The sequence below is a fragment of the Chroicocephalus ridibundus genome, chromosome 3 (genome assembly GCF_963924245.1).
Source record: "Chroicocephalus ridibundus chromosome 3, bChrRid1.1, whole genome shotgun sequence".
Lineage (NCBI taxonomy): Eukaryota > Metazoa > Chordata > Aves > Charadriiformes > Laridae > Chroicocephalus > Chroicocephalus ridibundus.
The window spans coordinates 77,408,481-77,431,145 of NC_086286.1; the positions used below are offsets into that span (position 1 = coordinate 77,408,481).

Here is a 22,665-nt window from a genome sequence, read left to right on the forward strand (position 1 = left end):
AAATGGGTTTCTGCACAAACTGGGCAAGTTCTTAATAGAAATATATACGTATCCTTACAAAGAGGAGATGATGTGGGCCTGCTAATTTACAAGGATGAGCAAAGAATTTTCCTGTCCTCTAAATACAACACAGGATAAATGCACGATGTAATGAATGAAGGAGTTAGATATACCTTCAAAGCTACACACTACTTTTCAGAAAAAATTCCCAGAAAGAATTTGAAAGAAAGTCATCAGTCTCACTGCTGCCAGGAAGAAGCAGCAGTTCAGAACAATTATTTCAAGAAAGTATTTTAATTGTAAAGGCCTTGAAATGTCCCCAAATTAAAATGGGGATATGCCAAATATTACTTCCCTGCTTGTTTTTTCATAGAAATAAGTTGGCTTTCACTCAGAGCCGGGCTGTGAGCTATTTCTTTGATGGCTCTGGCTATGCCTTGGCAAGAAACATTGAGAGAAGGGGAAGATTCAGCCAGGTGACTCGGTTTGACATAGAAGTTCGAACACCTACAGACAACGGATTGATCCTGCTGATGATTAATGGGGTGAGTACCAAACCTGCTGGTGCCCTTTATCTGTGAGCACCACAAGTTCCCCAATACTTACAATATCATGGAAAATCCAAAATGCTTATGTCCTTACATTTAACTTCTGGAATGAGGAAATATTTTGTGTTTGTCTGATGCATGTATACATGAGGAGGGAACTGGAACTGGCTTTGCGAGGACCCAGGAAGCGAGGGCCCTGAGTTGGACTCTGCTCTCATCCAGAGATAGACAGGACTTCAGACCGCTGATACCCTTGTGATGACACTTTGAGAGAGACTCCAGTTAGGCCCAGTAGTTGCACCTTTATTTAAATGTGAATGCACAATCAAAGAAATACGAAATTTCTGTGAAGTAATTCCCATGAAGCAGCCACTTTTTGGTAGCTGACACGTATCTCAGGGTGTACTAGAGTTAAATATTTAAGTTACTGAAAATAGAAAGTAGTCCAAATAAAATGGCTTGCTCCAAATACCACCAGCTTTTCAGAAGTTTGCGGGTGATGCAAACCCTGTAAGGATTTGAAGAAAATAGATTTCACATGCAAATATCTTCTGAAGACAAACTTGGATTTTTTTATCTTTGGGCATCTCCACATCAAGCTCACAAGTCCTCTGTGGATTATAACTTGGTAATATAGAGATTTTAATATGTAGATGCAGTCCACAGACATACACTTTTCTAGACACCTACACGTACCACCACATTGAGCATTTAAGAAGAGAAAAATCCACTCTCATTAGAAAAGCTACCCTCTAGTGTTTGCTTTTAGGGTAACTTCCAGAGAAGAGTTGTGGGGAGCAATTTGCTGCGCAGCATAGCATGCCACCACTAACCTTCGCTCTTAGGAGGTTTTGGACTAAGCAACTACTGTTAAGTTTAACAGCCTCTATTGCAGATCAGTAATTTTTCTTCCAAGCAGACATGCCCAGAGGTTTGTCAGAGATATATGCACTTTGTGTGTTATGGCGGAAACTGCAGTCAAGCTGGATGTTAGCTGTGGAAGTCCATGCCTGCTCACAGGCACTTTTAGACAGACTGTGTAAGCCAGTCCATTATTCAGTTCTGCTAAAACAGCTCATAAATATATTGAATGTAATCACCATTTCACTTTCAAATTTAAGCTGTTCAAAACAAAGCCAAGCTGCAGTTTCATTTAAAAGTGCTAGATTAAAACCTACTTTTACTACTTTAAGTAATGACTTCTGAAGGTGGACTCATTTGTGTCAGTGACAGCAGTTCTTGGCCTGCAGTAGTTTTTTGACAATTATTGTTCCCATGTTTGCATTAAGCATGGGAACAACAGCATGAACACTAGGAGAGAAGACAAACTTTAGCATTAAAAGCATTAACCCAGATGCACAGTTGCTATAAACTGTCCTTTTTGCTTCTTTATGTTCAGTTTTGGAACAGGACTAATTCTATGGTACAGATCTTCATTTCAAGCACTCTGAAAGATTTTCTAAAGTAGAGCTCCTGCTTATAAAGTTTAGGTCACCCAGCCACAGAACAGAAGCCAAACCATGAAGAACCATGAAGCAGAAACAGTCAGGAAATCCAGAAACCAAATACACAGTAAATACACTCTATCTATTGCTCAGCCTTCAGTAAACACATCAGTGCTCATCAGGGCTGTGAAAAGATACAATCCTCAGCTATTACAGGCATTGTGACAGAAGCTGCTAATGCAGATACAGCCATTCCAGCACAACATTGCTTTTAGCAGTATAACATCTTTCTTTTGGGGCATGTGGTTATTACTTTAACAGTAAATAGATGTGTTTGCATTAGGAATACTTTGCTGGTAAAGAATATTGACATTACTGTGCTACCAAATACTATTCCTACAGGGAAACAGTTCACCAAGTCTTCAAATAAGTGCTGTTTATCAAACAATTATGTGTGTATGTGTATATATACACGTATATTATATATCTTAAAAAGTAATCCAGAAACTGTGTTATAGTTTTGCAAATAAAAATACCTTATCCCAGCATGCTTTTCACAATATCAGACACTCTCATAACACTGCTTATTTATTTTTTTTAATTGCTGCCACAATCATAGTGCTTTTCTGACTGCTGTTTTGTTTTATACAGAGTATGTTCTTCAGTCTAGAGATGCATAATGGTTTCTTGTACCTCCGCTATGACTTTGGCTTCAGCACCGGCCCTGTGCTGCTAGAGGACTCCATGAAGAAGGCTCAGATTAATGACGCTAAATTTCATGAGGTAAAGATGTGGTTACAATCACAGCCATTTGATCAACTATCCAACTGCTATTTGGTTGCAGTCTTTTATATATGCATAGTATTTTAGGGACTTTGGTAGATATAAAATATCTACTTGTATTTTGTTTAAGAGAATTTGCTTTAAGCCAGCGTAACTGTGACAGTGACAGTAGCAAATCCCCCTCAGTGGTTTGCTTCTCCTGCCATTTACTTGATTTAAATTCAAAGTCTGATTCCTTATCCACAACTACAGCTACAGTTCTGTTCAACATGTTTAAGCAAAGCACAATTATGCTTTTTATGCTATGACAATGAAATAAGTTTTTTAAGAAGTACGCTCTAACTTCTTGGATAAATCAAGAAAGCACTCTGAAGTTAATGGAGCTTATCTGTTTGCCGCAGTGTAGAATTTGGCATGGGGTACTTACATGAACTTACAAAAGATGATATTTTGGACACTTCTAAGCACATGTTTCTCTTTACAGATTTCTGTTATATATCACAATTCCAAGAAGATGATCTTGGTAGTAGACAGGCGACATATAAAAAGTGTGGACAATGAAAGAACAGCAATGCCATTCACAGACATCTACATTGGAGGAGCACCTGCTGACATCTTGCACTCCAGGTTAGTTTACAACTGGGATTCAATCATTATCTTCAAGTAATCACCATATTTAAGTTACGTTATGCAACCTGTGCTGAAAGGCTTACAATAAAATGTATTTCCCAGCCTCAACACATTACGTAAAACAACCCCTCAGACACTCTTCTAAGTGTCTGTCAGAGCTCTGAAGTACCAAGGATTAGGTTTGATCCAGCACAGGTAAATTCTGCTGGAACTGGTCTAGTTTTAGTAAGGGTAACAGAAACTGTTGTCTTCTAAAAACAAAAAGGCATTTTCAAAGAATATATGAATACACAGAATCACTATTCCTCCTCGCTCTGCAAAATGTGATCTTGGTAAAATAGCAATGCACTAGCTAAAGGATCAAAACCCTCTACCAACTGCATCTTCAAACCTAAAGATGATATTTTTCCTACTACACACTTCAGTTCTGATCCGTCTCAGGTTCTCTCTAGACCCAAATTAGCTGGCTCTGTGTAGGCGTGGGAAGAAAAGAAGAAGTCTCATTTTCCCATCGTACCATTTGACAGAAGCCAAGTTTAATCTCAGTAGACTGTATAACTCTCATTTCCTGCAGTGGGAATCTGCTGGATCAGGGTTGCACTCTGCGAGAGCAGACTGGCTGCTTGAAGACGAGTATGCTCTTCTGACAGGCAATATTCATTCCCGGGGTCAGACAGCAAGGCCAGTATTTTCAGATGGGCTCCAGCTGCTGTTTCAAGTGTCACAACTGCTAACAGAAATACCATCTCTCTTTAAAATGTTTTTTAAAAAGGAAGATAGCAAATGTTGCACAATAGTTTCTAGGAATTAGTGATAAATCTCCTGAAACCTTATTTTGTTGTCAGGACAGCTTGTTGAATTGATAAATTATGTCTGAGATATAAAATACTTACAGATTAAGCTTTTAAGATCGGGACAAACTTAATGCAAATGAAAATGCTGCCTTTCAATCCCACAAAATTAATTGAACATGCAAACAAAATGGTGGGCAAGGGAGAAGCAGAGTATATAATTTATCTGGCCTTTCTAATAGTTCTTTACAAAGGTCTGTCATAAGGAGCTATTAAGAAAACTAGTGGGGTGGAGAGGGGAAAGGCTGCAGTGGAATAGAAAGCAGCTGGGAAAGAGAAAATAAGACATAGTAGTAACTCTTCAATTTTCACAATATAAAAAGTCTACAGCACATGCCCAGAGGATTTCTCTTAGGGCTGGTATTAAATACATTAATGATCTAGAAACAAAGGACAAAAGGATGGTGAAAATTACTTTGGTTAATCAAGCCTAGAGAACACTGAAAAACCTAGAAATCTAGGCAATTGAACAGCTCAATTGCAGATGAGACTGGTTCACAAATGTGGGATACAAGATGAATCACATAAATCATGCCTGCAGTTTTCTGAATGAATTGTGGTTATTCTGCAAACCACCTGGAAGGTACTGTCAAAGCAGGAAAAATAGCATCTCAATAAAAAATCTGTATCAGAAAAAATCCATAGGCATTGTAAAAATACAATCAATTATAATATTGAAAAATGTATACAGCAATTATTTAAGCAGGGCTACACCTTTGTTATTGTATAGAGCTTTGGTTGTTATGACAAGGTTGAAAGCAAAAAGTACGGTCCCAATGTGGTGACATCATTCCATTTTTATCAGGAGTGTAAGTCAGAATTATATCATCTAGTGATGATCTACTATCTCTCTACTACAGCTATCCACTACTGATATTTATGCTTCCCTTTTCTAGACAGACTTACATTTAACTGACATCGGAGGGCAGCAGCGGAGGGCGGGGGGGGCAGAAACTAGCTCTAGTCTTAGAGGAGGAGTTTAATATTCTTTCAAAGCAGCGTATTTTTATTCACTTCAACAGCACTTTTCCTCTGTCAAGCGCCTTTTTTCCCAAATAAATGAATCTGCAAGTAACACTATATGTTATTTTTCTCCCACCTAAAACACCGCATAAAGCAGAAAGCTAAGAGGAGGTAAGAGCACTGGGCACTGGGAACTGTTAAGAAAGAAACTCAGAAGCCTTTCTTTAGGTTAAAGCCTATTTTCTATAGTTCTTGTTGCTCCTAGAAAATGTTAAGTTAATGGCACTTAACAGAAAGGCATATTTGTGGCATCCAGCCAGTCACATGGTCAATCAGAGTAGAGCTGGTTGACTGATACCCCACACTTTAATTCAAATCCCAGTGAGGATGGCAGGAGCCTTCCTGTTGATTTTGTTTTCCTGCTGATTTCACTGAGGAGCAGATTAAGCCCCTGCAGTGCTCCTCCCCTCACCTTATTTCAGACATGTACATGTACATCTGCGCTGCTTCGCCTGATGGTCCATTTTTGCCAATGTGGAAAAATAATCATTTCCAGAGCCTGATTCACCCATTATGTTTCCAACGTCTACCTTACAATGAGATAACTCATAGACAATTAGCACAGAACCAGATGTCAACACTGTCAGTATCATCACATGTAAGGTGAGAAGAATCCCACTGCTAAGGTACATCCTGTTGAAAGAAGGAAGACTGCTTACAGGTAGCCAGGTCAAAACTATGGATTTCACATTCACTCCTTCAGTGTATTCATTCCCTATTTATCTCCTGGACTGGTACCCAGTAGATCCCATGTCATTTCCTTGCCCTACCACAGACCCTCTGTGATTTTAGGAAAATTACTTCTTCTTCATATACCTTGAGTATTGTGAGGATAAATTCAATTGTATTTGCCCAGTGCCATAATGATGTGATATCTTGGTGAGGGCTGGAGTTGGAAAACTTGGAGCAGTGAGTAGGAGCAGTTGGGTCACACTGCTGTGCTAGCTACCATAAATCTGACATAAAAAGAATCCTGGCAGCCCACCTACTGCTCTCATTTACAGTTATGTAAACACACTCATCAGCAAGAAGAATTTACTCTTACTTCCCTGATCTCTGTTACTATTGTTTGTTAAGAAATAAAGATCTATTTGCTTCCAAAGGCAAGAATGGAGCTTGCTAGTAAAAGCAAGACAGGAAAAATAAACCAAAACTTTTCTAAAATGATAAAAAAATGAGATAGAAATCCATTCTATTTTAAAATAAGTCTTTTCATTTCAGCAGCTATTTATGAAGTTACACTATATGGATCTCCTCTCTGAATTCTCCTCTATTTCTCCCCATAACATTTATTACAACTTGTGCATCTAGACTTTTCAAAACACATAACGTGGTTAATTAGTTGTTTTACATAAAGATGCAGGAATTGTGCACTAGTGAGGCAAATGATTGAGGCTCTTCCAAGTTTTTTAGAACACCTTGGTGATAAAAGTCAGTTCAGAATGGCAAGCCTACCTAACTGCAGCTTGTTTGGCATTGTTTTCCAACAGCATTAGCTCACATCTGGCAGGAAGTATCGGCTTTAAAGGCTGTATGAAAGGTTTCCAGTTCCAAAAGAAGGATTTCAACTTGTTAGAAGAACCAGGAACCCTGGGAATCAGCTATGGGTGCCCAGAGGATTCATTGGTAAGCATAACATCATTTGTGAGATAATAAGAAAAATTTGGTAATGGATACAGCGGTGAGCTTGAGTTTTACTCCAAACAATAGAAAGGAAGTCTTCAACCAAGGAAATGACAAAGCATTCATTGCCTGGCGGGGGTTGGGGGTGGGGGTGGGGGTGTATGTAAGTCTGCTGATATTACTACCCAATTTTCACCCTGAATTACAGCACAAGGTGTTTCACTTGATATTCTTACCATATGCAAGATCGCAATGTGAAAGCTGGATCTGAAATAAATTTCATGTTGTATTCATAAAGGAAATATTCCAACATAATTTGTTTTTTCTTAAAGAAACAAGGAGAATTGTCCTCACATGCAGATGTATGAAATGAAAAAGACAGCAAGATATTCATCCTTCAAATGAGTCGTCCCCTTAAGTCAGGCCAGCTCTTCCTCTGTGAAACACAAACCAACTGCACCAGCATGAACACTGAGAAAATTGCCATTTCATTTCTGATCCCTTACATGGTTATTCATTTGTCCATTACAATGCATGGCTGGTAAAGCTAAACAGTGTTTGTGGTCTTTATCCTACAGCCATGTCTATCCAAAACCGTACTGTGAACCTGTGGAGATGAAGGAGCCCACCACTTGTAGAACTCATCATGCAATCTCACCCCCTGTCAGCAAGGAAGCTAGCTGCAATTTGTCCTATCTTGGACCCAGTTTTACTCCTGAGACTCAGAGGGCTACAGACCACCATGTCAACACCCCGCCACCCTGCCCCAGCACTCAGTGCAGCACGCAAACTAATATATCACATGTTGGGATGGTGACTCAGTGGCACACAGCTCAGACAGGGGCTTGAGTTCCCTCTGCTTCTAGACTTCATGCTCACTAACATCAGCAGGCTTAGGATCATAGAATCATAGAATCATAGAATTGCTGAGGTTGGAAGGGACCTTTAAGATCATCAAGTCCAACCTTTAACCTACCCTGACAAAAGCCACTTCTAAACCACGTCCCTAAGTGCCCCATCTACCCTTTTTTTAAACACCTCCAGGGATGGTGAATCCACCACCTCCCTGGGCAGCCTGTTCCAATGTTTAATAACCCTTTCAGTGAAAAAATATTTCCTAATATCCAATCTAAACCTCCCCTGATGTAACTTGAACCCATTTCCTCTCGTCCTATCACTTGTCACCAGGGAGAAGAGGTCAGCCCCCATCTCTCTAAAACGTCCTTTCAGGTAGTTGTAGAGGGTGATGAGGTCTCCCGTCAGCCTCCTCTTCTCCAGGCTAAACAACCCCAGCTCCCTCAGTCGTTCTTCATAAGGTTTGTCCTCCAGACCCCTCACCAGCTTTGTAGCCCTTCTCTGGACACGCTCCAACACCTCAATGTCCCTCTTGTAGCGAGGGGCCCAAAACTGGACACAGTACTCGAGGTGGGGCCTCACCAGTGCCGAGTACAGGGGGATGATCACTTCCCTAGTCCGGCTCACCACACTGTTCCTGATACAGGCTAGGATGCTGTTGGCCTTCTTGGCCACCTGGGCACACTGCTGGCTCATATTCAGCCGGCTGTCAACCAACACCCCCAGGTCCTTTTCTGCCGGGCTGCTTTCGAGCCACTCTGCCCCAATCCTGTAGCGCCGCATGGGGCCAAGAATCCCAGAAAACTTAGAACAATTTGACTTACACTGTCTAAAATGGCTACACTTTGTGAGATTTTCACAGGGTGTGAGGGAAATGCTATATAAATTAGGTTAAGACATGCAGGAAAAACTGAAGGCTTTACAGAACTGAACTGGCTGCATCTTTAAAAACAAATAAATAGCCTCATTCTTTTTATGATTTGAATGTTTCCTGAGGTTTACTTGTAATTTTGTTTTATTTAATACACAGATGTCCCGCAAAGCATATTTCAATGGAGAGAGCTTCATTGCATCAAGCCAAAAAGTGTCTCTCTTTACTGAATTTGAAGGAGGCTTTAATTTCCGGACATTGCAGCCCAACGGGCTGCTGTTTTATTATTCTGAAGGAGTGAGTATATATTTCTCTACAGTTTGTTTTATTTTACCCTTGCACTGTTTCCCAAGAGAATACTAGAGGAATAATACAGTTTTTACTGCAATATAGAAGCATTCATTGATGACCTCATTTTCACATTTTGCATTTGATCTATAGATAAAAACCAGCAATGCTTAGATATTATTTCCATGTTAAGAGGAGAATTTGATCATATGCCTAGAATTAACATGCATCCATTTGTGCTCAATAAAGTCCTTAGGGCAGAAATGCACAGTGGATCTTGCTGAGCTCAGCAGCATTGCAATCCCTATTTGGACCTCTAGGTGCTACCAAAGTACAAATAATATTGAGGGCGTGACATCTTCCATCCAGAGACAATCTCCTAAAAGCAAAGACAAAGTTTGTTTGAATAAGTGGGGTGGTATTTTGAGCATTGCTAAGTTGACAGAAATCAGTCAGCTGCCTATGTTCCCAGATGGTACTTAGACCTCCATGTGTGACTGGGAAAAGCTGCACTTGAGAATGGCTCCTTGCAGCTATGGGAAGCCAGACTGCTCTAAATGCCCCCTCAGAGGTGTGACATGGGCAGAAATAGAGACTTGCACTTTCAAAATGTTGTGTGAGCCAGAGCGATTCCAAGATCCTGCAGGCTCAGACTGACATCTGCAGCAAGCATGAGCTGAGATGACAGAACATTTGCAACCACCCCCAAGTGTCTGTTCTGCCATACTCGCAGAAGCTCATCAGCAGTGCAGCAGGGAAGGCTGTATGACACCGATAACCACTCCTGAACTTTTACAATTTACAGCTTGGAGTATTACCTTAAATTGAAATCAGTAACCATGTCAGTTATCCACATCATTTGCATAAATGAGGCCTTATACACACCACTTCTGGTTTTAACTCAAAAGCTCTAATCCTATGAGGTGGCAAGTGCCCTACTTAACAAATGGAGGTTCAGCTATTTAGCACTTGACAGAATGAGACAGGATGTTTCCTAGGAGCACACAGTGGCAATGCCTGCTCTAATGGAACAGACAATTCTCCTGCTATGTGGCACGGTATCACCTTATGCCTGACCCAGACAGCAGATCTTATCTCTGAGATAATTTTGAGTGATTGATCTGAGGGTCTGATCACAGGGAATTTGGAAAAGAGAAAAAATGTATTAGTCTTATGACAGCAGGAATCTTGCAGTAACAGCTGCTCTATACAGTGCCAGAAACACAAACGAAATGTAAACATCATACATCCTTGCTAGACGGAAGGAGCTCATGTGACAGATACATGAGACATAATCAGCAGCCAAATTCTCAGAATTCAGGCTTAAAAAACAGCAAGAATATCAATTCTAATGAGATCATCTCCTGTTTTGCTTCTCAGTGTACCTTTCTGCAAATAAAGCACAAATGGGGAAAACAGCAGGAAGGGAAATAAATAAACCAGGAAAATGTACAGAACTGTTAATTTTTCTGTGTTACCCTTGCTTATGAAGATGGGTTTATTCTGTATTTCAGTCAGATGTATTATCCATCTCCATGGACAGAGGTGCTGTGGTTTTAAATGCAAGTGGAACCAAAATTCAATCACCAGACCGAAATTACAACGATGGAAAAACCCACTTCATCATGACTTCTGTCACCCCAGAAAGGTAAAGCTGTCAGGCATCTTTCATTCCCTACCTTTAGAATACAAATATTTCTTGTAAAGCATGTTATCATTCAATATTCACTTTCAAAGTGATGTTTAAGTGGGGTTTTTTAAGTGATATTTTTAACTGATCAATTCAGTTAAAAAAATACAAAAGCCAAAAATCGATGTGACTGAAAACTGGCCAGCTTGGCCTGAGCACAAGATGTTGGGAATTTTTAGTAAAACTAAAATAATAGTTTTTCTAAAAGCTTAGTCCTTTTTTTGTCCTCAGGTACGAAAGCAGTTTATATAATTTAAGAGTAGCATGAGATTAATTTTTCAGCAGGATTGATTGTTCTGATTTGTCAAAGCAATCCCAAATTGACCCTGAAGCAATTGAGGCATCTTCACAAAAAGCCTTCATTTGGGATATATGCAGTGGAACATGTTCAAAATACTTCTAGTACTGACAGACAAAAATGTAAGACTAAATACAGCAGTAGGAGATAAGTCTCTCTATGTGCTTCTTAAAAAAACCTGAAAGCATTGTTTTATTGGTATGTTTTACTGTTGTTTTCTAAGTTTAAAATTTTCTTAGAAGGTCAAATAACGAAAGCAACTTTCTTCAAGAATCTTGCCTACACAGATACAACCAGGTCATTCACAGTTTTCTAATGCAAACAGAGGTTTGTACCTATGACTTCTAACATCCAAGAAACATAGTTTGAAAAGCTGAAGGTGCAAAAAAGTGCCTTGGAATAGTCTTGGGGACGGTCATGTTTCCCTGAGTGTGCTGAATTATGAACTTGCCAAACAAAATCAGTGTCTGATGATTTACTTATACTCAGTTTCTTATTAAAGGAATAGAATCCTTCCTGACTTCTGCAGCAATTAATGAGTTGCAAAATGAGATTAGGTAAAAAACATTGTATAAGTTCAAACATCAGTGTACTGTGATGAAAGAGATGGAAAAAGGGATAAGGGCATAACGAAAAAACGATTAGAATGTGCTTAGATCTTATTTTACCCAAATGGTGGCTCCATCCATTTATTAGCAATGCTTAGTTTCTGTATTCTTTGCTGAATAGACTGTATTTTTTTACTTTACAATTAACCCCAGGGTATTATGAAATCCATGGGCCTCTGGACTCAACTTTGCAAGTGAGTTATTGCACTGCTACTTGTTGCACAGCTGGACGCAAGAAGGTCTTCTTATGACTTTAAGCGTACCATTCAGTGATGTATACACTGAGTGGAGCATTTTGGGCTCATGTAATATGCTGTCTAACCACCATTGACATTTCCAAAACTATCCTACAAAATGGATGTTTTGCCTTTGCAGATATGAGCTGACTGTTGATGACAAGAAACAAAGCAAGAAGAACCCAGCAAAGGACAGAGCAGGGAAAAGCCCAGACAGCGTCAAGAAGTTTTATTTTGGCGGCTCTCCCTTCAGAACGCAGCAAGCCAACTTCACTGGCTGCATAAGCAACGCTTACTTCACTAGGTGTGTAGCATCCTCCCAAATGCATTACCAGACAGTCGCTGCCTGACAGCTTGAATAGTAGCTCAAGAGAACTGATTTATTGTCACAATAAAAATCCCTGTCTCATTTGGTGAGATGACAGCATGTGTGAATGAGTTTCTTACCTTATTTTCCATGGAATATGTTGGCACAGACCTGCTAGGTTAAGATATTGTTAAAGTGAGAATAACTTGATGTAAATCAGCTTTCAGTACTGCACCTGCTAATGCTGCTGGTGCAATGTATAATTTTCATAGCTGTAATTTGCATTTATATTATGTAGCTTTCAGCTCTGCCTGTGAAACAAAATGATATTACGGCATCTCACAGAAGCTGGGGAAGTTAGGAGTTTGGTCATGTGAAAATGGTCAGAATTGGTTGATCTTAATCGCTTTATGAAATGTTCTTATATAGAAGATTTTAAAGCAAATTTGATGCTGCAGATTGATACTCTCTGCTTATACAAGCATGGATACAACAGGCAGAGGTAGTATAGGCTGTCCACATTACCCAAACATTGACTTATAAATCTGTACTTTTATCCATGATCCAAGAATTAAAAAAAAGCCCATCCAAACACCATTTAAACTATAAATTTAAAATTCTATGATTTTTATGAAGACAATTCCAACACTTGGAAAAAAGCTGTTCTTGTCATCGTCTCTTTGAAACATAGGTTGGATCGAGAGGTTGAAGTGGAAGATTTCCAGCAGTACTCTGAGAAAGTTCAGGCTTCGTTGTATGGATGCCCTATTGAATCTCCTCCGGTTGCTCTTCTCCACAAGAAAGCAAAAAACTCATCAAAAGCCAAAGGAAACCGTAATAAAAAGGTTTGCTACAAATTGCCACAGTACCACCCTAGAGTTTTCCAAAGTTGATACATACTGTGCCATGACTGGGAATTCTTCAAATCACAGATCCAAAATGTACCACATGAAAACTATTTGAGATATATGAAAAAAAGGATCCTGTTCCTTTACATACTCCATCACTGCAAATGACTGCCCTGGCCCTACCTATCCAGCCTTGTATCATTCTCTTGCTAGAACCGTTAAACAAAATTTATGACATCTTCAAAAAAGTACTGCAGGAACAAGCCTTCTTGATTTCCTCTGTATCCTAAAGGCAATACGCTTGCTTCTGTTCTCGGAAACTTCTGTATGTCTCTCTCTACTGGGTAGAATTAGTACACATTAATATAAATGTGAAAAAAAAATTTCTTCTAATATGCAGAACTTTTAGTCCAAATATGTCCTCTCATGCTTACAGTATAGCTGATATCACCAAAAGCAGACAGGAAAAGATTCAATTAGAAAAACTGCAAAAGAACTGAATTGTAATTATGTTAGCTACACAAGTATTGTGTTTATCCCTTCTTTTGCCCTGCATCAGCATCTACAGTAGATCTGTCCACAGAAAATTTGACTTGGAACCATTCCTGGTATTTTTGTAAGGAAAAAATACATTACTAGCTTAGATAGAAATTATACTGTTATTTTATTATGTCCAATCTTAGTTACAATTTCTGGTTAATGGTTATCTTTCTATGAAGGTGGGAAGAGATAAAGACAAGATTTCACAGCCTTCAACTGGCCTCAAAAAACTGTATCAAGAAGTGAATATGCAAAGAGACCCTCAGTGCCACTTGCCCATGAATCCCAAGGCAACCGAACATGCCTATCAGTTTGGAGGAACAGCAAACAGCCGGCAAGAATTTGATCACATACCAAAAGATTTCAGTCAAAGGTAAACGGACCTTAGAAATAAAAATTAAATATATGGGGGAGGAGAAAGATATATTTAAAATTTTTTAAAAAAGGACACATTTTTGCTGTTACCCTGGCTTTTCCCTATATATCTTATGCCAATTTTTGCATAGAGCATGTTGTTAGGATATATTAAAAGGTGTTTCAGTTGAGTAAGAGCAATAGAAAGAATCTGTTTGCAGTCACATCCCTCTTGTGGAGTCTTCACCTGCATTGTATATTAACAAAATGTGTCTCCTTGCCTATTTGTATGAAAACTCTGAGGATGTTAGTTCTATACAAGCAATGCTCCTTTTGTCTCTCTACACAAGAAGCAATGGCATTAGAGCAGAGCTGGAAATTAACACAACAGTTCACCAAGAAATTAAGCGGTTACATGTTGAGTGGACCTTGTCAGCTGTTTAATGGTTAGGAATCTACACAGTGCAGTAGAACATAAAGCTATGAAAACCATGTCCAATTCAAGCCATAACGGAAATGTAAGTAACTAATAAAGAGTCCAGATATTGTGGGGATTTAATTCCCAGGCTCTCACAGAATATGCCATATGGTATGTTATGACCAACAAAGGATTTTGGTTTAATACTTTATGAATTTATAAAAGACTATAAATTCAACAACACAGCACTTCCTGGAAGCATACCAGACCACTAACTCAGAAGAGAAGAGTGCTATTTCCTGATTTAAATAAAAAAAAGCATTACTTTTTTTTTAATTCAATAGTGTTTTACTTAGGGCAGTCCTGACGGTGCCCATATGAAGAAGGAAATCCCAAACTCTTATATGTCTCTTCATCCCTACAAGACATACTTGTTTTACAACTGTTATTACAGCTTCATCATTGTAATGTCCATTTTAAAAAAAACAATGACTTGTGGTGTTTTAAAACAACTGATATTGGCAAGGGCTTAAGTGTGTGTGAAATGTACACACACATGCAATGGGGAACATATAGATCCTTCAGGCAATACAAAGAATGGAAGCTAGGCTAGTCACCTGACATGAGAGGCAGGAGTAATCAGTTCCAGCACTGTCCTACACCAGTACAGCTTTGCCATTTTTTAGACCCAAAGTAATAATACCAATCACTCAAGAAATCTTCACTGTTGGCAGTCTCAAACTAACTCAGTGTAACTTGCCATGTTGTCTTGGATTTCAGAAGGAACCACAAGGAAGGAGAAGCTTAGCTGGCATAACATTAAAGATTTGTGAACTGTTGGGCCTCCATACCATCACAGTTAAAAAGTCCCCCAATGCTGATGTTCAACAGGAATGAAAATGTGGTGTATATAGTGTTAGTTATATGTGGTCTGTGTTGATTTTATTCACTCCAGAGATTTTACTTTTTGAAAACAAGTTCCTTGCAAGGCAGCTTATTCTCCAACTTTGACTTCTACTCCAGAAACCAGTATGGAATGTTTCTTAGAAACACCACTTCCATAAAGGAAATGTATATTCCTTTGGATGAGAGGAAAATCTCTGTTTTCCTTTGCCTGCAGTTTGATTTAAGTCCATTACATCTGCTCTAATTTTAATATTCTGTTTCTGTGTGCCAGAGCTCAGTTCTCTATCAGTCTGAAAACTCACTCATCTCATGGAATGATTTTCTACGTCTCAGATCAAAAAGAGACTAACTTCATGGCCCTTTTTGTTGCTCATGGCCGACTCATTTTTATGTTTAATGCTGGTCATCAGAAGATAAGGATTAAGAGCCAAGAGAAATACAATGACGGCCTTTGGCATAATGTAAGTAAAACAAAGCAATCATTATGATAGCACATGCTATCAAGGCTGCAGTAAAGACATGGCTGATGCGACAGTTTAGAGAGTTTTCATTCATGTCTTCATAACCACACCTATATGTTAAGAAACGACTGCCAATATTTTTGAATCTTCTATGCAGCATTTTATCAAGTCATTAACTTGGAACAGGAAAGTGAGTCAGCTATAAAAATCCAGCAATTCCCAACACTAACAGCTGAACAGAAGTGACTGAAACAAGTAGAATAGTGAGGCAATTAAGAGTTAAGTTAGCTAGAAAAGGAACGACTAGGATAACTTTGTTCAGCAAATTTCTTTGAAGTGCCTAAGCAAGGAGCACAGCTGTCTTAGGCTCCCTCTGTGAACATAAAAAGACAATTTTAGGGGTCAAGGTGAATTTCCCTCTGTAGGTACCTCTCTCTCCTCAATGACTACAGAGAAAGTCTACAGTTACTAAGCTCCTAACTTGGGCACTTAAGTGTTTAAAGCAGGCTGGATGAATCCAGACCATAAAACTGGCAAAGAACATGAAAATGCTAACAGTGATAGCTCTGTAGCAATGAATCATATATGCTAATATAAAATGGGCAGATCCCAGTAGACCTTGTGACACCTTGATTACCTCTACCTTGTACACCAAAATGTAAGAAAGATAGCAGTTTTACTATCTAACCTTTGCATGAATGTGAAAAGAGAGGGTTGTCCAGCAAAGAATATAGGCAGTTAATAAAACAGGCTTTGAGAGTATCACTCACAAGCTTTTCTTCTCAAACTTCTTATCTTATTGCACTGCACAGGAATGTTCCTTCAACAGATGAAACTGATCTTCCAAATTTTTCTTCTTCCTTTCTAGGTGATATTTATTAGAGGGAAAAATATTGGTCGCTTGATAATTGATGGCCTCCGAGTACTGGAAGAACCTTTCAGTGGTAATGCTAATAACTGGCAAGTCACTGAACCACTCTATATTGGGGGTGTAGCTCCCGGAAAAGCTGTAAAAAATATCCAGGTAAAGCCAATACCCATTACATCATCCCATACCTTTATGCACAGCTAATGCAAAAGCTGACTATAGGGATGGATTCAGGAAAAAGCATTTTATGATATGAATCCTCAGCATGCTGAGGAGCACGCAGCTCAGTTCAAGTGGATAGGAAAGCTCCCACAGGTCTGGGCTGGCAGCAGCTGGGCTAGACTTCCATAGACCTGAGGAATGGAGAAATCCTAGTTACATCCGAGCTTAGATAAGACAGGTAAAGTTAGGTGAGATTAGTTTCACCCTAAGGTCTGAGATATAGATGAGTTTCAGAAAGATTTTAGTGTTGTCTTAGTATCTCTGTTTTAAGACAGTACCTACAAGTCAAGATTCTATTCTATATCTTGGTACTGAAGTGTATGGAAAGGAGAGTTAAAGCAAAAATGAATATAACCAAGTCTCTTTCAAGGTAATCTTTAGTGTTACATGCCTTACACAATAGATACACTACTCAGAAAAAGTAAACCCTTGTCTTGCCTTGAGGGTATGAGAATATGAGCACTGCCTTGCGCTAGTCGCACATTGTTTCTCACAGTTAGTAAGGATTGTTTGAGAAACACAAGTTGGAGTTACCTTGAAGTCATCAGAGAGATATGAGCAGCTACAAAAAGCATCTGTCCTGCTTCTCTTCTCTGGAAACTGGTTTTTAATTCAAAACTGACAAAACCAGACAATCACAGCCTTACGGCTCATAAACAAATAAGGACAGAAGAATTTATTTCCTTCCACAAGCACAGTATCTACTTAATTATGCTTTTTTTCCCCCCTCAGATTAACTCTGTCTACAGTTTTAGTGGTTGTCTCAGCAATTTACAGCTCAATGGAAGATCAATTACTTCAGCTTCGCAGACATTTAGTGTAACGCCATGCTTTGAAGGACCATCGGAAGCAGGAACATACTTTTCATCAGAAGGAGGATATGTGGTCCTCGGTAATATACTACTAAACAAATGCATCCCATAATAAGACTGCAGTGTTCACTGTGCTTCAGAATGGCATATTTTACTAAATGATGTGGTAATTTCTGAGGCTATGAGTTGTAAGGATTATTAGATACAGATCATTATTGTGGTAAGCAGCTGATGTTGACAGGTCACAACTACAAGTTGTTACATAAATACATCTGTATGTATGTATTTCAAATAATTAGAATAATTTCACAAGGGAACAGATTATACTATGGTAAAAATTATCATAGACATATAGAAGTCAATGTGGCTAAGACAAAGTATACCAGCAAATGGTCATCCTTTATTTTTTTAATTAATAAAACAACATGTAATTCAAAAATCCTAAGGAAAGGCTTTCTGCATGTCTTGATAATGAACAGCATGACAGAACACATCTTTTCTGTCATTTAGGCCTGCTGTGTTCCAGGAAGTGTTTTAGGAGGGTTTTTTGGTCACATAGGCTCTGATCTGAACAGAAAAGGAAACTGCACAACCCTATTCATTGGCAACACCAAGAAGAATTAGACGGTGTTTCTAATTTGCTCCCTGGCCTGCCACCAGATTGAAAAAGGGAGTTTCTTCTACTGAGTCATCAAAGCTCAAGGGAACTCCCACTCACTGTGGGACTGCTGAATTGCACAATAAGAAACTGCCAAAAAATACAGATAATTTACTTTCTGCTAAGAAATATTTTTAAACAAAATACATTTTTTTAAATAATGAGAAAAATAAAGAAAGCTTTATTAGTACCCCAAGCAAATATAATCAAAACGAAAGTCGAAATGGGTCATTGACAGCACACCATGCCATCTCTTCAAGTATGTGTACTGGCACACATTTCAATAGTTTTAAAGACAGGACAAATAAGTTCCCCCCTGGGCTTTGAACTTCTATTTTGATTTTGAATAAAAGTCCAATTTCATCACTAACTCAGTACAAAAAGAACGTTCTTCTTTTTACCTTGCAGATGAATCCTTCAGTTTAGGCCTGAAATTTGAAGTTGTTTTTGAAATACGTCCCCGAAGCAGCTCAGGAATTCTACTGCATGGTCACAGCGTGAATGGAGAGTACCTGAATATGCACATGAGAAATGGACAGGTATAATGAAGGTCACATTTCCTTCACTGCTTTGACTGGTTCCTCTCCTACATACTTGGGCTCTGCTACGTGCAGCTTTTGTCTTACAAGTTTGCCATTAATTGATTCTTATTTCTCTCCTAAACATACTAACTGCTTAGATTAGGCAACCCAGATATTTATTTCAAAATACAAAAACTAACACCTAAGAGAAAATCAGATCACTGTACTGATAGCAACTATAAATATTTAATGAGCAGTTGAACAGAAGCATGAACATTGACTCTCTGGTGCTGTTCTTTCATCCACACATTAAAAATGTATAACAGTTACAAGTAAGGTAACTGTTGATGAATTCTATTTCTTGTTTGTTAAAAGAGAGGTCTGAGTTGTACTCAGTCTATTCTTCCTTTAACATATATGTGTGTGATGGAAAGAATGAGGGAAAGTTCTGATTGTCTGTTGATCTGGTTTCTAGAGCCTCTGGATTTTTGTAAGGCTGTCAATTGAAAGAGGGAAGTTTGAAATAAACTTATCAGACAGTTGTTGCTCTTGCTTTTTATTATGTTCATCACTAAAATCTGTATCCCTTCATGCTATGCATTGCCTACATACAGTTCTATGTTGCAGTCTAAGCAGACAAAATAAGCAGAGGTTTAGACCAAGGGAATTTTTGTTTTGTTCTTTTCCTTTTTGCAGTAAAGAAACTCAGGGCAAGTTTTGTAGTAAAGAAACTCAAATCAATAGATTAAGCACTGTGGATATTCTTTAACCACTACAATGCACTACCCAGTATCTAACTGTCAACCAAAGTGGAAGGGTATTCAAGTAAGGCTGGTTGTACCTCAGTTAGAAATGCAACACCTGAGGAAACATGCTGTCACCTCTCTTGCAAGAGCAGAAACCTACATTAGAGTGACCGAATGAACAGTTTTAACAGTGTTTCATCCTATCCTAAAGCAGGTGTCTAATATAGGTGACTAAATGAGCTGTCATTCAGAGAATCTATTTTTCTGTATTGACTATAGAGAGAACAGGTGCTTCAGCTAGGCACCTAACTTTTGACTAGCTGTAGCTAGTCCTTGGCAAATTAACAAAGAACTTCTTAAAGCACATTGCATTGCTGTGTATCATACCACACTTAAAAGTTACATCTTTGTACAACTCGTCCAGCCTACATACCTCTTATGTAAAAATCTAATGGAAGGGTTGCACATCCAGAAACTTGACTGGTTTTCCAACTTTATCACCTCACTTACTGCTTCAAACCTCACTTCCTGTGTAATACATATGCAATTCATAAACAAAATTCACCCTGGAAAAGCAACTCTTCCCTGCTTGTCACTGCAACAGGTACATCAGTTACCTTCTTAGTAAGCATCTGTGTTTTTTTACCATTAACTATCTGCTCTCTTTCAGTGCATTATCAAAGACCTGTCTTGTGAAAACACTTTTGCTTGACAAATAAGAACCATCAGCACCTTTAATTCATTTTTTTAATGTACGCATCTCTCAGTACAGCTTGTCTGGGTGATTTACTAAGGAGCACTTTCTCTCATAATTCTGTACTTGCTTTAATTTTTCCTATATATTTTGTCCAAAGGTGGATAAAAGAGAATATGAGGATCATTTCATTTTTGTTTCCTGGTGCCCTCATGGAAAAAATGTTTAAAAGTTTCTCAGTTAGAACTATACTGAAACAGATATCCCCTAAAATGTATAAATTGTTTCCTTGCAACTTTTTAAGTCAACAAGGTGTCAGCATTATCAGGGTCAACTTAGACGCTTGAAAAGCCTGAGTGGCTGGACTCAGTGTTTGGAGTTCTCTGGCAATCACCACTGGGAATCTTGTGCCCCGCAATAGAGACACAATGCTGCTCTGCCGCTGCTGTAACATTTCCATGCAGAAAGATACTAATCCATGTAACTAAAGCAGAGGTGAAAAATTCAGAATTAGGTTCACTTTTTAGCTCTGCCAGAGATTCACTGGTAAGCTTGAACAAATAACTTAAAAGTCATTCTTAAGCTCCCTGTCTATTCCTTTCTCACATGTTGTCTGTTTGTTTGTACTTGGGTTTTTCATGACTGTTTTCCTTATTAAGTGGCTAGCAAGATGCCAAAGCATCATATGATGCCTCTAAACACTAATTTACCACGCAGAAAATTATAGAGTAGCAGTACTAGAAAATCTGAGTTAAATTAGCTGTTATTCTTTAATCTTTTTTTTGAACTCTTCCTTGAGTTCAAATCAGAAATGTTGCAGAACTATTGAATCTAAAAAAACCCAAAAAACACCTAAATCCATGAATTAGAAAGGTGCTTTATTTTAAAGAATTTAATGAAATTATGTTTTTCTTTCACTTACATACCAGACATGTTTTGAGTAGGGAATACAGCATTACTACAATGGAAGGAAAAAAGAGAACAGGAGGGAGTTTACAGTGATGACTGTGTTATCTTCCCCCAGGTTACTGTGAAACTGAATAATGGAATCAGGGATTTTTCAACTTCAGTGACACTGAAACAGAGTCTCTGCGATGGCAGGTGGCACCGAATTGCAGGTCAGTAAAACATGATCATCCCCTAAGTAAGGTGACAGAGCCCAGTTCTCCCTCCCCAGATATTCAACTCCATGGGCTTGTGCACTGGGAATGGGGCCATATTTCAGTTCTTCCTTTTCACCTATCAAGACACAAGTTTGTGTGAAAGACACAGTCATATTAATCTCTCAGAAACAGGAATTGTAGAGCTTCCCAGGAGGACAAGCACAAGTTCCTATGAAGAACAGCAAAGACAGAAGTTCCTTGTTCAAAGAACACAAGACAGCCTAGCTGAAACGCTGACAACTTTTCCTAAGTCATATACCAGCTGATATTCTTCTTTTCCCACTTAGAGATTAAATAAGTTGGTAGAATGTAGAAGGCACAAGTATGTCCTGTCCTTAAAGGTCAAATAACAGGATAGATCTGGGGAGCCCCTCCCTCACACAGAGTGATGTCTACAGTCAGGATTTTGCCTCTGTGCTAGACAGCCATCCTTCTTTGTTGGGTTTGAAAGTCAAAAAGTACTTCTAAACCTCAGGTACTTTGAACTCCCTTACCCTCCTGTCTAGATGCTGACTTGGGATGTCTCCCAGCATCACATCCAGAAGAGATCTCATTGTGCACCCTCTCCCCATGCATTCTGGGGTCCTTCTGAAGGAAGCCAAGGCACACAAGCAAGGAGGAAACCTCACTACATTCTAGCACATCCCCTACTGGGAATGATTTGGCCAGCAGTTTTTCTACGCCACACGCCATTGTATGCTCATACCCTGCAGTCTAGACACAGCTGCCAGCAATCAAAAGCCCCACTCAAAAGCACCCTTGCTCCCACACTGTATCTTCCATCGGTCCTGCTCTGTGCCAGAATCTGCCCTATACTGTCACTCATGGCTCACACCCAATCTAGCAAACACTAAAACAAACTACTCAGATCAAACAGATAACTCCTGTCACAGAAAACTCTTACGATCTTCTTGATTCCTGTTCCTTCTCCTTTCAGTTATTAGAGATGCTAATGTGGTGCAGCTGGATGTGGACTCTGAAGTCAACCATGTGGTAGGGCCACTAAATCCAAAGGCAATTGATCACAGGAAGCCAGTCTTTATTGGAGGTGTACCAGGTAAGTTTTTGGCAGCTTTGTGGTACATAGTTCTCAAATTTCAACATGGTTTCCAGAGAAAGCATACAGACTTAGTTTTCATTTCAAAAAAAGAACAAAACAAATCTCACATGAACAACCTGGTAAAATTCAAAGGCTCAAGAGCTGATCAGAAATGTTCTGATCTCAAGTTCTCAAAGAAAAAAAACCAAGTGCTGCTTTGTTGAAATTAAAATATTCACAGTTGCTGGAGGGTCAGGTATGGACTCAGTAGAGAAGCCAGCCAGCTAGGAAAAAAAAAATCACTTTTTTTCCATTTTACTTTCCAGTATGGGCTTACTAGTTTTTCAGAAGTGATTTAT

The 22,665-nt window shown here is 38.9% G+C and overlaps 1 protein-coding gene and 1 long non-coding RNA gene across 2 annotated transcripts in view; one reads left to right on the forward strand and one right to left on the reverse strand.

Moving 5' to 3' along the window:
* LAMA4 (laminin subunit alpha 4) overlaps window positions 1-22,665 on the forward strand; it is a 106,097-nt gene that overhangs the window by 78,636 nt on the left and 4,796 nt on the right. Inside the window, exons 23-37 of the mRNA XM_063329764.1 lie at window positions 374-545; window positions 2,645-2,776; window positions 3,261-3,403; window positions 6,771-6,906; window positions 8,789-8,926; window positions 10,432-10,565; window positions 11,889-12,053; window positions 12,748-12,901; window positions 13,624-13,817; window positions 15,394-15,583; window positions 16,452-16,607; window positions 17,406-17,565; window positions 18,552-18,682; window positions 21,129-21,222; window positions 22,205-22,324. Coding sequence (XP_063185834.1) covers window positions 374-545; window positions 2,645-2,776; window positions 3,261-3,403; window positions 6,771-6,906; window positions 8,789-8,926; window positions 10,432-10,565; window positions 11,889-12,053; window positions 12,748-12,901; window positions 13,624-13,817; window positions 15,394-15,583; window positions 16,452-16,607; window positions 17,406-17,565; window positions 18,552-18,682; window positions 21,129-21,222; window positions 22,205-22,324 — 2,219 coding nt within the window. The remainder of the gene's footprint in view (window positions 1-373; window positions 546-2,644; window positions 2,777-3,260; window positions 3,404-6,770; window positions 6,907-8,788; window positions 8,927-10,431; window positions 10,566-11,888; window positions 12,054-12,747; window positions 12,902-13,623; window positions 13,818-15,393; window positions 15,584-16,451; window positions 16,608-17,405; window positions 17,566-18,551; window positions 18,683-21,128; window positions 21,223-22,204; window positions 22,325-22,665) is intronic.
* Window positions 1-22,665, reverse strand: part of LOC134513298 (uncharacterized) — a 35,045-nt gene that overhangs the window by 4,840 nt on the left and 7,540 nt on the right. The window lies entirely within an intron of this gene.